Source organism: Epinephelus fuscoguttatus, linkage group LG22 (assembly GCF_011397635.1).
Source record: "Epinephelus fuscoguttatus linkage group LG22, E.fuscoguttatus.final_Chr_v1".
Taxonomy (NCBI): domain Eukaryota; kingdom Metazoa; phylum Chordata; class Actinopteri; order Perciformes; family Serranidae; genus Epinephelus; species Epinephelus fuscoguttatus.
The window spans coordinates 27,852,429-27,869,042 of record NC_064773.1 but is presented as its reverse complement, the minus strand read 5'-3'; the positions used below and the strand labels follow the sequence as shown (position 1 = coordinate 27,869,042).

At 41.6% G+C, this 16,614-nt stretch overlaps 2 protein-coding genes across 3 annotated transcripts; one reads left to right on the top strand and one right to left on the bottom strand.

The window, feature by feature from the left end:
• Positions 1-28: 28 nt before the first annotated feature.
• apex1 (APEX nuclease (multifunctional DNA repair enzyme) 1) lies at positions 29-4,728 on the top strand. Its single transcript, XM_049567002.1, has 5 exons — positions 29-127; positions 1,877-2,008; positions 2,143-2,306; positions 2,394-2,586; positions 3,592-4,728. Exons 2-5 carry the CDS (start codon positions 1,948-1,950, stop codon positions 4,104-4,106), a joined length of 933 nt encoding a protein of 310 aa, XP_049422959.1. The 5' UTR covers positions 29-127; positions 1,877-1,947; the 3' UTR covers positions 4,107-4,728.
• Positions 4,729-5,342: 614 nt separating this feature from the next.
• Positions 5,343-16,365, bottom strand: LOC125882954 (zinc finger protein 530-like). 2 transcript variants are annotated; one of them, XM_049566961.1, is made up of 9 exons: positions 16,071-16,365; positions 15,147-15,349; positions 14,893-14,991; positions 14,720-14,815; positions 14,383-14,493; positions 9,654-9,777; positions 8,439-9,558; positions 8,194-8,249; positions 5,343-6,860 (listed from the first exon to the last, which is right to left on the bottom strand). In XM_049566961.1, exons 1-9 carry the CDS (start codon positions 16,102-16,104, stop codon positions 5,593-5,595), a joined length of 3,111 nt encoding a protein of 1,036 aa, XP_049422918.1. In that variant the 5' UTR covers positions 16,105-16,365; the 3' UTR covers positions 5,343-5,592. The 2 variants fall into 2 exon arrangements, with proteins under 2 accessions (XP_049422918.1, XP_049422919.1); XM_049566962.1 differs by having other exon boundaries at positions 8,194-8,246.
• Positions 16,366-16,614: the final 249 nt, after the last annotated feature.

Sequence of the window (16,614 nt, the reverse complement as noted above, 5' to 3'; positions counted from 1 at the left end):
TTTAGACAGTCCCAGAGGAGAGCAAACACGTGGTCAGAAATCTTTGCCGTGCTTTGTGAGTGTGTTTGGGGGGGAGTGACTGAAGGAGCACTTGCCTGGTCTTTGCATCGTGTTTGTGAAAGTGCAAGTAAGATTATTTGCATATTTTTTAAGTGAAACTCGTAGCTGTTTGAAATGTATAGGCTTTATTTAAAAGGATTTGCATTTGTAGATGCATTAAATAGGCTGTGTAGGAAGCTAATTAGCTTGCTGGTCATTATCCATTTATTCTCAGTGCAGGCCGTCTGCTGCCTCTGTGCTCTTTGTCACAGAGGGGAAGCTAGCGTTAGCATAGCTTGCTTTCAAACATGTTGTGTAACACGTAAAAGTGCCAAATTGCTTCTGGTGTAATAGAGATTTAATTTTGCAGCCAGAGGCTCGCAGCATCACAGTATGTTGTAGTAAGTGTGCTTGACTCTTTCACAGCAACGACTTGCATCAAAATAAACGTTCGGCGTGCTTCCTCTTGCTCACAGAATTTACTGAAGCCTTTAAAACGCTTTTATTGACAGGCTGACCAGCACCATTTGTAAAAACAAATGCATAGGTGTGAAAGGGAGGTGTTTTGTAGTATGAATATACTCTGAGCTGAATTTATATTTCTTACAAGAAGAGAGGCATCGTGGTTCAGCCAACATCCGGTAGTGTGATACGTGGTGCAAACATGCGTCAGTATGAGTGTTTGTGCACATTTGATTTTGTGTGTGTCGCCATAACAAAGTCTAACCTTCTGAGAGAACTGGCAAGTTTATCATTTAACTGCAAAACATTGGTCAGACTTAAAAGGGCTGCAATTAATGATTGTTTTCATCATCAAATAATCTGTTGATTAATTTCTAGATTAAACGATTAATCGTTTGGCATTTAAAATGTTAGTAAATGGTGAAAAACGTCCATCCCAGTTTCTCAAATCCAAGGTGATGTCTTAAAATGTCGTTTTGTCATTCCCAAACCCAAAGATATTCAGTTTGTTAAGATTTAAGACAGAGAAAATCAGGATAATTCCATATGCGAGGCTGAAAACTGCATTTTTTTTTTTTGCATGAGCAATTATTAATACGATTAATCGATCATCAGAAATGTTGGCGATTATTTTTCTGTCAGTCGACTAATTGAGTAGAGCAGTCATTGCAGCTCATGGCTTTAGTAAACACTGGTTCCAACCCTTCGAGATAACGACTGAAAACCTCAAATATGTTGAATCGGAATAAATGCAGCTATTTTTCATTATCAATTAATTTCTTGACTTTTTCCCTTAAACAGATGGTTAGCCTGTTAAAGGCTATTAAATTGTTGTATTGTTATTATTGCGACTTTAAACTTGTTGGGATATGCTGAGTATTGGGATAAGATATATTACAATAAACTGTGTTTATTACCATTTTCCAGTGGCAAATTATGTCTCCAAAGGAAGACTTTGTCAACATCAACAGTTCTATGAAACTGAGTAGTCTGTTCATCTCACTTCAGTCATTTCATTACAGCAAAGTGTATGTGGTTAACTGAAAAAGCAATTCATTAGATTATTCTAGTAGGCTACCAAAAGTTTAATTTGTATTATTAATAATATATAAAATAAAAAAATCGATACTTGGTGTCTTTGTATCGATGTGATATTGCCACACAAAAATAACACAATACTGCGCTGTATCGATTTTTTTTTTTTTTTTTTTTTTTTTCCCACCACTACAAGGTGGCATCTTAAAATTGCTTGTTTTGTCTGACCACCTGTACAATGATATAAAACAAAAGCAATTTTAGTCTTGTACGTTGTTGTAGCATTTGACACTCAGTGTCAGATGAACACGTCACTTAAATTGCTCTTCTGTTTTTCCAGCGGCGCGTGTGCTGTTGTGTGTGCGTGTCGTGTGTCTGCGAGGTGTGTTTGCGGTCCGAGCGAGTTCAAGTATGAAGAGAGGCAAGAATGCAGAGGATGCAGCTGCAGATGGGGAGAATGACTCAGGCTCTGGTACTACAGCTTTCACTAATGCACAAACACATACTGATCTCTACACATTAAACAACTTTTAAATACATTTTCCTAACAAAAACATGTGCAGCCTACCACTTTTCATGACCCTATACATTTATTTCGCCTCACAGCCTCTGCAAAGAAAGCAAAGAAGCCTAAGGAACCAGAGGCCCCAGTATTGTACGATGATCCCCCCGACAAAATGACCAGCAAAGACGGACGTGACGCCAATATGAAGATCACCTCCTGGAACGTCGATGGCCTGAGGGCCTGGGTGAAAAAGAAGGGCCTGGATGTGAGTTTGCAGTAAACAAAAGCAAAGTATGCCAATTTAAGTTCTGAGACTGGTTTTAAGGGTAAACACATGTGCTCTTCCTCACAGTGGGTGCGTGAGGAGGCTCCAGATATTTTGTGCCTGCAGGAAACAAAGTGTGCAGAGAAATCCCTTCCTGCTGAAATCACCTCGATGCCCGAGTACCCTCACAAGTACTGGGCCGGGTCAGATGAAAAGGAGGGTTACAGTGGTGTGGCCATGCTCTGCAAGACTGAGCCCCTCAAAGTCACCTATGGCATTGGTGAGTGGTGTCTTCTAATGATGTAATTTTAAAAATTTAACTCTGGGCCCAAAGCAGACCTAACCAAAGTTTGAACTACAGTGGTCGCTATAAAAGGCAAAAAATTCTAGTTTGTTTTCCGGACCAGAGGACAGAGTGGTATTTGCTGAATGAGCAGCGGCGCTAGCTAGTTCCCACTTGTCTCAGGCGGTACGCAGTGCAGAGCAGCCAAGGCTAGCTAATCAGAAGGCCAATTTGCAAATTATAGGATAGTGAAGGAATGGTTTGCCTTACTCTGTTTCTGATTGGCTTATCCTAACTAACCCAGTCCACTCCTCTTGCTAAACCTAACCAATCCAATCCAATCAACGAAGGCAACAAGCACTAGCTAATCAGAGGGAGGGTAGGGCAGATCATTGCTTTGTCATCGTAGGACTTGCAGATTTGCAACGAAGTGGAGACTAGAGGGTGGACATCGGCCGCTATGTTTCAGCATGTTACTTTTACAAAATAAATATGGCAACACCTCTAAATGTGGTGCCAAAGCTCACCAAATCAGTGGAATGCTGGACTTGTATTTAACATCATTTTGAGTTTTTATTTTCCTAAAAATTAACTGCTCAGTCACCGGTTAAAGGGTTTCGAGCTATCGAAAGCAAAATTAACCAAAAATGAAATTTCTTGATCAAACAAATCAGTTATTACTTGTTAATTAGTGAGCTCTAGAGGGGCAGGTAGGCAGATTTTATCTTTAAACCAAGCCAGCTGTTACTGGTCTTTATGCTAACATAAGCTAACCAGCTGCTAACAGTAGTGTCACATTTACTGTATAGATGATTGTCTGCACGAAAGTAAATGATATTTTTTACATATTGTTGTACACTGCGATCTTGCCTTGCCGAGTTTCATGACTCTTCATTTTTAATGTTCTTGCAAACCTATAAAAACTATTTAACTGGACATGTCTTTGAATCCTGGTGAAGTAAGTGCATTTAGTTTACTAAACCTCTAAAACCAATGCTCTAGGTAAAGAAGAGCATGACAAGGAGGGCCGAGTCATCACTGCAGAGTTCCCCAACTTCTTCCTGGTGACCACCTATGTGCCAAACGCCGGCAGGGGCCTTGTGCGCCTAGATTACCGCAAAACCTGGGACGTGGACTTCCGGGCATACCTGAGCGAGCTGGACATGCAGAAGCCCCTGGTGCTGTGTGGTGACCTGAACGTGGCACACCAGGAGATCGACCTGAAGAACCCCAAAGGGAACAAGAAAAGCGCAGGCTTCACCCCCGCGGAGCGCGAGGGCTTCAGCCAGCTGCTGGAGTCCGGTTTCACCGACAGCTTCCGCGAGCTGTACCCCGAGCAGACCAACGCCTACACCTTCTGGACCTACATGATGAACTCCCGCGCAAAGAACGTGGGCTGGAGGCTCGATTACTTTCTGCTGTCGTCCAGCCTGGTGCCAGGTCTGTGCGACAGCAAGATTCGCAACAAGGCCTTGGGAAGCGACCATTGCCCCATCACTCTGCACATAGCTGTGTAGGTCAATGTCTGAGCAGCCTAAACTGTTTCTGTAGTACTTCCGTTCCGACTTGGCAAATATGTATGCCAGTGTGTGTGTGTATATGTGTGTATGTGTGTATGTGTGTTAAGAGTGAGGCATTCCCTATTTGGGCTGAAACAAGTGCTGCCCAAACTCTATCTCTCAGTAGTCTCTGCTGTAACTTAGTTGTCTAGTACTTTTAACTTTTTCACATGAAATGTTGATAATACGACTCCACAGCAAAAGTCATAATGCCCATAAATCCTCTCCACACAATTGAAGTTTGTCAGTAATCCCGGTGATGTTCACCTGTCCTCAACTGTTCCGTAAAGATGCAACACTAAATACTCAAAGATGTCTAAGCTGATTTTCAACAATGACCCGTGACCGGCTGTGGAACTGCGCTACAGTGTGGCTCCTGTCTGTACTACTGCTGACCTGAGACGAGCCTCCATGCCACAGAGCCTGCAGTATGTTTTTGTTACTGTCCAAAACTTAACAGCTGCTGTTAAGAAAATGCAACTTGTTCTAGCACAAAAAAAGTTTTAAGCCTCTTTTCCAAAGCAGTGTTGAATTTTCTGTTGTAAAACAAACCCACAATAAAGACTGAATTTATGTAAAACCTTGTGTTCATTATTTGAAGGTGGAGTCGAGATGATCACAGTGGATCTGAAAAACACACATTCCTCTGCACAGTGTGTTTTAATCGCAACAGAACCTGAAAATCGAATGCATACAATTCAATGGAAAACATTCGACATGAACTTATTCCTGCTAGAACAAGATTCTAAACTAGATGAACTTCTTTGCAGTTGCATAGGAGATAAATTCACAACAGTCCATCTACAGTTGTTTCTCCCATTCTTAACTAGTCTCATACCCCTTGAAGTTACAAAGTATTTATCTCCAGAGCAATAAATTAAAGATATACTATGCAGGAATTGTATGTTAGTGATTGTAAAAATTGCCAGTTAAAGTGAAAGGCAACTCCAGAGTCACTCATGGAATGAGCTTTGCATTTAAATTCACAGCAACACACTTCTAGAGGGTCAAAAGTCATGACTGAGAAATTTACTTTTGTTTAACTCTAATTATTGTACGACTGACCTGAAATTTTTGAAGCTTCAATCGTTGCCATGGAAATCAACATCCAAATCAGTATTTGAATGCTCTTTTTCTACATTTGCTCAAAAACCCCAAATAGCCCATGAATAACTGAACAGCAATCCAACAAAATTCATCACTCATCTATATTTATTCTTAGTTATTCTCAGAGAAGGACATTCAAACTTAGTGATTGGCCTAGTTTTGTGACTAACACACAGCCTGTGACAGGCTTACAGATTCTCTAGCTAGATGTCAATTAAGTTAAGCACCTGGAATAGTTTCAAAATTTACAAAGATGAGACTCAATACTGGTATTCTGGGCAGCTGTGAAAACATTGTTTTTTGGGGGGGGAAATTCTGCATAGTGTACCTTTAAAGTCTATTTTAACTTCATGATATGTGTTCGTTGATGCATCTTCAGATTATATGACTGCCTGAATCCCTTCCCACATTCTACACAGAGGTAAGGTTTCTCCCCTGAATGTGTTCGCTGGTGTCTCTTCAGGCGGTTGGCACTGAGGAAGCTCTTGTCGCACTCGGTGCAAGAGTATGGCCGGACTCCTGTGTGGTATCGCAAGTGGATGGTCAGGTAGCAGGACTGAGTGAATCTCTTACCACAGTGGGGGCACTGGAAGGGCTTGTGGCCCGTGTGGAAACGCTCGTGTTTTAGAAGCTCGGCATGGGAAAAGAAGCCCTTCCCACAGTCAGAGCAGAGGTACGGCCTCTCACCTGAATGAGTCAGCTCGTGTCTGATCAAAGTCGCCTTATAGACAAAGTTCTTGTCGCACTGCGAGCAGCTGAAAACGTTTTCCCGTGTGTGGCAGCGCTCGTGCTTCTTCATGTTACGTTCCCTCTTGAAGCTCTTACCGCAGAAGGAACACATGAAGGGCTTCTCCTCTGAGTGGATCTTCATGTGGCTCAGTAAACCCCCCTTGTAGAGAAATCCCTTGCCGCACTGTGTACATATGTGCGGCCGCTCCTTTTGATGGATGCGCTGATGTGCAGTGAGAGCTGCCCGGTAGGCGAAGCTCTTTCCGCAGTTGCAGGTGTGCACTCGTTCTTCCTGGTGAGTCTGGAGGTGCCTGTTGAGGTAGCTGGCACAGTTGAAGCCAAGGTCACAGTGAGGGCATTTGTAAGAACGCTCCACCTTGTCAGCATCCTCGCTGTGGGTCTTGAGGTGTCTCACCAGTGCAGACTTCCAGGCAAACGAACGGCCACACTCTGAACACAGGTACTCGCCGTTCTCCATGTGGGTGCTCTTATGCTCCCTCTGAGCCACCACGGATTTGAAGAACTCGCCACAGATCAGGCACTCGTACTTGCGCCCAGACTTGTGCGTATGCTTGTGCCTCTCCAAGGACTGTTTGAAGGAGAACCGCCGCCCGCACTGAGAACACAAGAAGGGCTGCTCGCCAGTGTGGATGCGCTGGTGGGCTTTTAGTAAAGATTGGAACTTAAAGCTCTTCTCACAGTCTGGACAACTAAAGCGTCCCTCTTCCTCAGCAAGGGGCTGAGAGGACAGCTCGTCATCCTCCATCTCAACTGAGTGGACCTTGTCAATGTGCTGCTGGACGTGTGCCTCTTCTGAGTGGTGGAAGAAGCACTTAGGACAGGAGAAAGCAGCTGACGAGCCATCTGCTACAGAACCTAATGGGGAAAAAAAACATTATTAGAGACTGGAGCCAAGAAATTAAAATTGTGCTAAAAAAAAGGTACAAATTGCATGCTTGTATTTTGGACTTTCTTTTTTTAAGTACTATCAAAGGATTTTCAGTAACCTTGCAAAGTTGCGAATTAATGATTACCTCGTAACAATTAAAATTAAATTACTCTGAAAGAAGTTGGACATTTTCCTTGGAAATTAAGTTTAAAAAATTGTATGCTGACGTGTAGTTTTTCCAATATACTAAAATTACCACCTCGCTGTTCTATGTCTCTGCGCAGCAGTTAAGTTGCAATTAGTTTACATCCATGTCTGTGAAAATATGGATGCTTCACACACGTCTTCCACCTGGCAGCACAGAAGATCTACACAATCAGCAAAGTTTTAGGGCGGGCAGGCATTAGCATGCATGATTTTTTGAGTTTTGGCCCAAAACATTTTATAAGGTCACAGTGACCTTGGCCTTTGAACTTCGACCACCAAATTTTAATCACTTGGACAGTTTGTGCCCAATTTGAGGAAATTCCCTCAAGGCGTTCTTGAGATATCACACCCATGAGAATGAAACAAATGAGGTCACAGTGACCTTGACCTCTGACCACCAAATTCTAATCTGTTTATCTTTTAGTCCAAGTGGACAGTTTGTGCCAAATTTGAAGACATTTCCTCAAGGTGTTCTTGAGATATCACATTCACAAGCATGAAGCAGAGGCAAGGTCCCAGTGGGCTTGACCTTTGACCACCAAAATCTAATCAGTTCATCATGGAGCCCAAGTCGATGTTGTGTACCAAATGTGAAGAAATTCCCTTGTTGTTTTTGTGGACGTTTGTGCCAAAATCCCTCAATGCCTTCTCGAGATGTCACAAGTATGGGACGCACGGATGAATGGACGGACAACCCAAAAACATAATGCTGCATATCAAATCATTTAAAGATGTACAGGCCCAGCTTAGCAATTACTTATTTTAAGGTTAGGGTTTACTTTTAACTTTTTACTACCTTGATGTTAATATTGAGAACATTATTGTTATTACAGGTTTTTGACTTGGTAATTACTTCATTTTTAGCATCAGACTTCATTTGTTTACATTAGTTTACCTATATTTCATAGACAATCTCCATCTTTTTCTTTTGTCTGCAATTCAATTTTAGTTTAGTTTACAAATCAGTGGGGAATTATTATTTAATTACTAACCTGTAATACACAGGGTACATGCTTTAAGCTGCTTTGATTTTTTGTAATGTGTAAAGTTCTCTTATTTTTCTGGTTGTGTATTTGTGGTGAAAAAGATCAAAATTTCTAGAAGTGAACTCACTCTCATCACTGTCCTTTGATGAGACCATGTGTGAACCATAAGAGTGCTCTGAACTGCTGAAGAGAAAGGAGAAACTAACATGAGGGGCTTGATTTGCCAGATGTCCATCCACAGCTGCCATATATTCAAATGAACATAGAATAGTACATTATATTCTCTGTACTAAACAGTAATAAAAACAGAATAATAAAAACAGGAATAAAGGAAACCATTTGTGAGACAAGAATGAGGACAGATGGTTTTACCAGTTGAAGGGAAAAGGATTCAGCTCTGGAGGGTTGGCCTTGGTGATCTCCTTCTTTCTTTTAGTGGCCATGCGCTTCTGTAAATTTATTACCTGGATCTTCATGGTAGGTTTGCGTTTGCGTCCACTTGTGCGGACCTTCACTAAGGAAATTACTTCATTGTCTAGTTCAGGTACTGTGCTTTCTGGCTCAGAGGTGGGACGCTCACTGTTCTCAACCTCTGTGTTCTCTGGATCATGATCGCCATTATCATCCGCCTGCAGCTGACTGTCAGGCTCAGCAAGCACAACAGGAGCCTCACTGACAGTTTCATCACCTATAACGACCTCTTGCTCATCCTTATGGTCTCCTGTAGGCTTGTTTGTATCGTGATAATCAGTGTGAGTTTTTAGATGCCTCGCAAGCGCCAGCTCCCAGTTAAATTTCTTGTTGCACTGATGACATGTGTAAACGCTATCTTCCATGTGTGTTTGTTTGTGCTCTGTGCGGGCTGATAAGGAGTCAAACGTCTCCCTGCAGATAGCGCAGCTGTACTTGCGTCCAGTTTTGTGCGTGTGTCTGTGCCTGTCGAGGGACTGCCTGAAAGAGAAGCAGCGACCACAGTCATTGCACCGGTGGGGGCGCTCACCAGTGTGGATGACCCTGTGGGCGATTAGCGAAGACGCAAACTTAAATTTCTTCTCACAGTCTGGGCAGTCATGAGGTCCCACTGAGACTTTTTGGTGGGAGGACACTATATCATCCTTCTTCATCTCCTGATGGATGATGTTTGCCAAACCACTTACAGCTTGTGTTGTTTCTTCCTCTGCTTCACCCACTTCTTCTTCCTTGGTTGTCTCATCGGGAAGCACTACCAGTGAATCTTCAACCACTGTTCGGTCAAAGCAGTTTTCTTCCACCACCACCTCGATGTCGGTGCTTGCGTCTAATTCAACCTCTGTATAATCTGTCACTGTGATTATTTCAACTGCTACGCCATCCACGAATACAGTGTGTTTGTCATCGCTGAGGCCTTGCATTGGATCTAATTGGCTGGGTTGTTCTGTGGGTTTTGCCACTCGGCTGGGGGGAGCTGCAGAGAGGGAGGACAGGATGCTGTCGCCCATGCTAGAAGGTGGAACTGCAAATAAGAGGACAAGAATAACACAGATGTCACTGTCATAGAGTTCTGTCTTTATTGACGTACAATAAATGCAGTTATGGGTAATGACTTACCATGTTGCTCTAAATGCCCGAGGTGTTTGTGGTGCTGGAGCAAATTTTTCAAGTCTGTAGGCTCAGAGACTGAATGCACACAATCCTCCAACACAGAGCATTCGGCTCCAAGCCAGGAAACAGTCTGTGGAAAATGCAAGATTAAACAAATCACACCAAATCCTGTAAAATCAAAAGATTTCAACGTCATAAACAAAATAGCAAGACCTGTTTCTTTTTTTATTATTATTATCACAGTGCAGAATTTTAGAGTGGACCACTGTACCTCTTGTTGACTACACTCGCAGTTTGAGACAGATCCTAATGATTATACCGAGTATCAACAGATGTCTGACCCGGCGACGGTTCTATCCGAAACTGTGAACAGTGCTGATAAATTGATAAGAATGAATAATAATCTTTGAGACTCTTGCTTTTTTCTGAAGGTCGTGACTATAGACCCAGGCGCAGTTCATTGAGTTAAAATGGCAACAGCTTCACTTAATCAAGCCAGTCGAATCATTTTACATGTTTAACACGTGACAGTTCGCAAAAGAGGGAACAACGGTTTGAGAGAGAGGTGAGAGAAATGGCAGCATGAAGCAACTGGCTTGCTACTGTCCAGCTACAGACTGTATCTGAGACCGTTTTCTCTGCTATAACTAAAGTAGTACAACACATCTTATCATGTTTGGACTGATTTACAGCTGTGAGCTGTTTCAGCTATATATGTTATTAAAACTGCAAAGCATTACAGGCTCACTCTCATGAGGATCAACACATGTACATGACAATGGCACCATCTCCATTTAAGTCAAGTTTCAAATTACTGGCAGGACAGTGACAGGCTCATCTCTCTCGCTACAAAAAGAAGTAAAAAAAAAAGTTTCATAAAAAGAAAGAAATAGAAAAGGGGCTTCTAAACACTGCTTGCACTTTTTCTGAAAGACACACTTTTGAATTTATTTTATTCAGAAGATTCTGTCTTGTTTTCTTTTACTGAAAATGTAGGCATTAACTCCATAGTGCTTGGACAAATATTATTCATGAAAAAGATGGTTACCACTATTTGTATTCAATACAAGTGCCAAATGTCTGTATCTAAAAAAAAAAAATCCTATTTTGTTGATATTTGTTAAAATTGTATTCGACATAGGGGTAGGCTATCATAGTGGTTCCCTACCTTTTCCCTTGAGGGACCCCTTTTCTATCATTAAATAAACTGGCAATCCCTGATTAAGGTGGGTATTTTTTATATTATATTCAATGCATAACAATAACAGAACATATACAGAACACATGACAAACTGCACAATTTTGTTCTATTGGTTTTTTGGTTGCTTTAACGGTGTACTTTACTAATGCAGGACCAGGCAAAGAGTGACTCTGTGAGTTTAGTTTGTGCTCACCGTGCCCTTATCCTGTGAGATGCTTGTAGCTTAAATGACATTCTACTCTTAAAGATTAACATTTTTTTTTCACAGAAATGAATAAAATCCTGAGATAAGAGCCTACTGTATATTTTTTTAAAAAGTTTTCCTCCACTCCTTAAAATCAAGAAAGTCTCTCAACCCTCCATGAAGCTTTGTTGACCACTAGTGGGGGGGTAGAACCTCCAGAATGGGACCCAGTGGGCTGCAATTTTGACATTATGAGGTTTGAACCTTTGCTGGGAGGAAATTTCAGTAACTGGAGCTCTCTGAATTTGAATTGGACACCCCTGGTGTATAGGTTACTATGTAGCATACGGCATACAGTACAGGCCAAAAGTTTGGACACACCTTCTCATTCAATGCGTTTTCTTTATTTTCATGACTGTTTACATTGTAGATTCTCACTGAAGGCATCAAAACTATGAATGAACACATGTGGAGTTATGTACTTAACAAAAAAAGGTGAAATAACTGAAAACATGTTTTATATTCTAGTTTCTTCAAAATAGCCACCCTTTGCTCTGATTACTGCTTTGCACACTCTTGGCATTCTCTCCATGAGCTTCAAGAGGTAGTCACCTGAAATGGTTTCCACTTCACAGGTGTGCCTTATCAGGGTTAATTAGTGGAATTTCTTGCTTTATCAATGGGGTTGGGACCATCAGTTGTGTTGTGCACAAGTCAGGTTAATACACAGCCGACAGCCCTATTGGACAACTGTTAAAATTCATATTATGGCAAGAACCAATCAGCTAACTAAAGAAAAACGAGTGGCCATCATTACTTTAAGAAATGAAGGTCAGTCAATCCGGAAAATTGCAAAAACTTTAAATGTGTCCCCAAGTGGAGTCGCAAAACCATCAAGCGCTACAACGAAACTGGCACACATGAGGACCGACCCAGGAAAGGAAGACCAAGAGTCACCTCTGCTTCTGAGGATAAGTTCATCCGAGTCACCAGCCTCAGAAATCGCAAGTTAACAGCAGCTCAGATCAGAGACCAGATGAATGCCACACAGAGTTCTAGCAGCAGACCCATCTCTAGAACAACTGTTAAGAGGAGACTGCACGAATCAGGCCTTCATGGTCAAATAGCTGCTAGGAAACCACTGCTAAGGAGAGGCAACAAGCAGAAGAGAGTTGTTTGGGCCAAGAAACACAAGGAATGGACATTAGACCAGTGGAAATCTGTGCTTTGGTCTGATGAGTCCAAATTTGAGATCTTTTGTTCCAACCGCCGTGTCTTTGTGAGACGCAGAAAAGGTGAACGGATGGATTCCACATGCCTGGTTCCCACTGTGAAGCATGGAGGAGGAGGTGTGATGGTGTGGGGGTGTTTTGCTGGTGACACTGTTGGGGATTTATTCAAAATTGAAGGCACACTGAACCAGCATGGCTACCACAGCATCCTGCAGTGACATGCCATCCCATCCGGTTTGCGTTTAGTTGGACGATCATTTATTTTTCAACAGGACAATGACCCCAAACACACCTCCAGGCTGTGTAAGGGCTATTTGACCAAGAAGGAGAGTGATGGAGTGCTGCGGCAGATGACCTGGCCTCCACAGTCACCGGACCTGAACCCAATCGAGATGGTTTGGGGTGAGCTGGACCGCAGAGTGAAGGCAAAGGGGCCAACAAGTGCTAAACACCTCTGGGAACTCCTTCAAGACTGTTGGAAAACCATTTCAGGTGACTACCTCTTGAAGCTCATGGAGAGAATGCCAAGAGTGTGCAAAGCAGTAATCAGAGCAAAGGGTGGCTATTTTGAAGAAACTAGAATATAAAACATGTTTTCAGTTATTTCACCTTTTTTTGTTAAGTACATAACTCCACATGTGTTCATTCATAGTTTTGATGCCTTCAGTGAAAATCTACAATGTAAATAGTCATGAAAATAAAGAAAACGCATTGAATGAGAAGGTGTGTCCAAACTTTTGGCTTGTACTGTATATCATGTGGCCATTACTGCTATATGGTATATATAAACTTTATATACCAGGCAAGAAGGGCATTCATCAGAGAGACAACAAAGAGAGCAAAGACAGGAACACTTTGAGCCATACACTCCACAGAGCTGGGATTTATGTGACCAGAAAAAAAGCCACTGCTTTAAGGACAAAAGAAAAACATGTTTAGAGTTTACCAAAAGACACGCAGGAGACTCCCCAAACTTAGAGAAGACGGTAATCTGGTCATGTAAGATTAAAGTTGAACTTTCGAGCCACTCTTCAATAAAGCGCAGCTCTGTGGATTGTATGGCTTAATGTGGACCTAGGGACAGATACTCCAGTCTCTCCTGTGAGCTTCCCAGCTCCTTCAGGGTTAACTTTGCTCTCTATGTTGTTTCTCTGATTAATGCCCTCCTTCCCTGATCCTTGAGTTTTGGTAGGCAGCTCTCTCTTGGTAGGTTTGTTATGTTATGGTGCTATATTTCCATTTTGTAATAAAAGGATTTAATGTTGCTCAGTGGGGTGTTCAAAGTTTTTATAGCCTAACACTGATCTGTACTTTCCCCAAACTTTATCCCTGACCTGTCTGGAGGGCTCCTTGGTCTTTATGGTGCCACTTGCTTAGAAGCAAACCTTGCTTAGTGGTGCTGCAGACTCTGGGGCCTTTTGGAACAGGTGTATATAAACTAAGATCATGTGACTGATTGTACAGAGGTGGACTTCATTTAACTAATTATGTGACTTCTAAAGGTAACTGGTAGCACCAGGGCTTATTTAGGGGCTTCATAGCAAAGGGGGTTAATACATATGTGCACACCACTTTTCAGTTTTTTTATTTTTCAGATTCTTTTTAAAACAATTTTTTTTTTTCATTTCACTTTACCAATTTTGACTGTTTTGTGTGGGCCCACTACAAAAAATCCATATAAAAATCAATTTAAATTACAGGTTGTACCACAACAACATAGGACAGTGCCCAAAGGGGTAAATACTTTTACAAGGCACCGTACATTTAACATAGTTAGTCAAGCTATAGTAAGCCTGTGGCTGGAGAAACGCGATATCCCAATTCTTATTGACAGATGCCACTATTATGATATGCTGATGCTGTATGCAACTTTAAAATGATTTATCACTTCTATTTTAATAGAGTGTCATACTCTATTCCACTTCTGCTCGACCAGTATATGGCACATGTAAATCATAACCACTAGAACAAGAGTGGCATACCATTAACCACTTTTCCAATTGCTACTGCTGTCTACCTGTAATGCAAGGATAATCTCTTCCCATTCAGCAGTACTCAGTAAGTCATTCTTTGATGGTGAGACACTGTTACCTCTTTATAAAAAATGACACCCCTTACCTGCTCAAGGTCAGGAACTGGCAACAGCTGAGCCAGCCGACAGAGGAACTCAGAGAACAGCATTTGTAAATCACTCTCATACTGAGGTCCATACTCAACAGGAAAGACCTCCTTTGGAAGACAAAAAGAGATTGTGTTAAAACAATTTTACCACATCGCATACTACACATAATGCTGTCTTTGCCTTTTTCAGATTCTGCATGACTTTTTTCAGACATGTTTCCACAAATAACTGAATGTGTGCAGCTGATAATATTCATCTTAATTGAAAGTCTAACAGTGAGTAAGATTTACAGCTGGATTTGGCTTCGCAGATGTGTAAGTGATACCGACTCACCAAGAAAAAGTCTTGTCTCTCTTCAGGATCTTTCAGCAGAGTCTGGATTAACTCACGAAAGTTAACCACGACTTCCTCCTCTTCTGATTCTTTTATCTGCAATATGGGCATAAACGTTACAAATATTACAAGCTCACTATGGGATAACAACCTACATGGTGATGATAACTTACATCTACCAGGGCGGGGTGCTGTGGTTTAATCTGGTCCAGATGAGACAAGACGAAGTCAAGTTCCACAGGCTGTTCACTTCGGCACAGCTCAAGAATATACTGATGAGGAGAAAAACAAATATTGCAACACAATACTCATGTGTTCACAATGCAGCTCACACATCATTAGCTGTCCTTCACTGTCTGTAATCGCCTCCATCTTACAAAAATACCACATTAGCTATGAATGCCCCGTGTCCTCCACTGGTACCTACCCTGGCTCTTAACCCCAGGTTAAGCTGCATCCTGTGCTTGTACATTAACAGCTCTGGAACCATGTCCGTCACCAAAGAGACAAACTCTGCCACTTTCCAGTAGTTCATCACATCTTGTCTCTTCAGAACCTGACACATGGAGGCTGCCATAAGCTGGAAAGGTGGGACCAGGAGACGCAGTGACGCCAGAGGTAAAGGGTCACCTGAAAAATAGAAAAGCAGACTGAAAGTGAATGCAGCTGATCAACCTGTCCCTTTAATCCTAAATAAACTAGTCTGATATATCAGATATTATCAGTCTACAAAATCATGCTAAATCACATGAGAAGTTGTCAAATTAACACATTAGCCTGTACAAATATAGGGAGTCAGACTGAAGCTGTTAATCATTGAGTTATTCCTGAGGACATTCTGGGATTAATTTGATGATTTAATAATAATTTGTATAATTACACAACTAAATGAAGTATAATGCCTGACAATAAACCCACGAACGTGAGGACAGTAAAAGTTAAGAGAATAGCCATGTTGCTAACCCCCAATTCTCACTCAGTATGAGGACCGTGCTTTTGTTTATTAGCTGACAGTGTTGTTTTGAATGCAACCTTAACAGACACGAGGAGTGTATGTTCAATAACATCAATGTTGCTAAACTTAGCTACACTTTTGCCACATTATTGTAGTCTATACATGCAGTACTCGTATCCATATGATAGTATGTGTGCAAAATGATTTAGGATGCACGGTAAAACGCGTCAGGGTAACGTTACAATCCAAAGAAAAGTTATTATGCTAGTTTACTAAGCTAATTATGTTAGCTAGAGTAAAAGCACTGAAAAAGTCATCGTTTTCTAAACTGTCACTTACTCCAACTTCTCCCACAAATTTGTTTTTAATATGTCCTCCTTGTCCTAGAAAACAAACCTTTGGAAATGGCCGTAAAGACACTTGAGTCCATCTTCTCACACCGGTGATGAAAATTTGGGTAGCAGAGGTTAGCTGCTGTTAGCCAGCTAGCTAGCTACCCGGCCGGCTACAGTTGGCTAGTATTGGAAACAACTAAATGACAAAGATGGGACTGGCGTCGCTATCTCTCCGAAACTACAAAACTTCTCCCCTAAATAAGAGAGCACTCTAATTTACTGCATAAAGACTGAAAACAAGCAGTTAAAGTTACATGGTGGAATTGATTTGTTTTGAGAGGCGTCTTCTTCTCTATTTTCACTGTACGGCAGGTGACTTATTTGTTGTTGTTGTTACCGCCACCTGCTGGACATGGTTTGCCCCGTACTCCCAAAGCATCATAGAATACCATTTAATATAATCAGGCGAGCTGTTTCCCCGTTTCCAGCACAAATACTATGGTATATTACTCACAAAATAATGTATTTTTACTTGATTTTTGTTATCTTCGTTTCCAGTCTTCATGCCAACATAAGCTAAGGGACTGTTCTCTACTTATCAGAGG

What these genes read in the sequence shown, in the direction of transcription:
- apex1 (XM_049567002.1), top strand. Translation starts at nt 1,948, where the DNA reads ATGAAGAGAGGCAAGAATGCAGAGGATGCAGCTGCAGATGGGGAGAAT. An exon ending in GGAGAATGACTCAGGCTCTG is followed by an intron (nt 2,009 to 2,142) that starts GTACTACAGCTT and finishes TTCGCCTCACAG; the next exon opens with CCTCTGCAAAGAAAGCAAAG. An exon ending in CAAAGTCACCTATGGCATTG is followed by an intron (nt 2,587 to 3,591) that starts GTGAGTGGTGTC and finishes CCAATGCTCTAG; the next exon opens with GTAAAGAAGAGCATGACAAG.
- LOC125882954 (XM_049566961.1), bottom strand. Translation starts at nt 16,104, where the DNA reads ATGGACTCAAGTGTCTTTACGGCCATTTCCAAAG. An exon ending in CAGTTCCTGACCTTGAGCAG is followed by an intron (nt 9,778 to 14,382) that starts GTAAGGGGTGTC and finishes CATTTTCCACAG; the next exon opens with ACTGTTTCCTGGCTTGGAGC. An exon ending in CGGGCATTTAGAGCAACATG is followed by an intron (nt 9,559 to 9,653) that starts GTAAGTCATTAC and finishes TCTTATTTGCAG; the next exon opens with TTCCACCTTCTAGCATGGGC.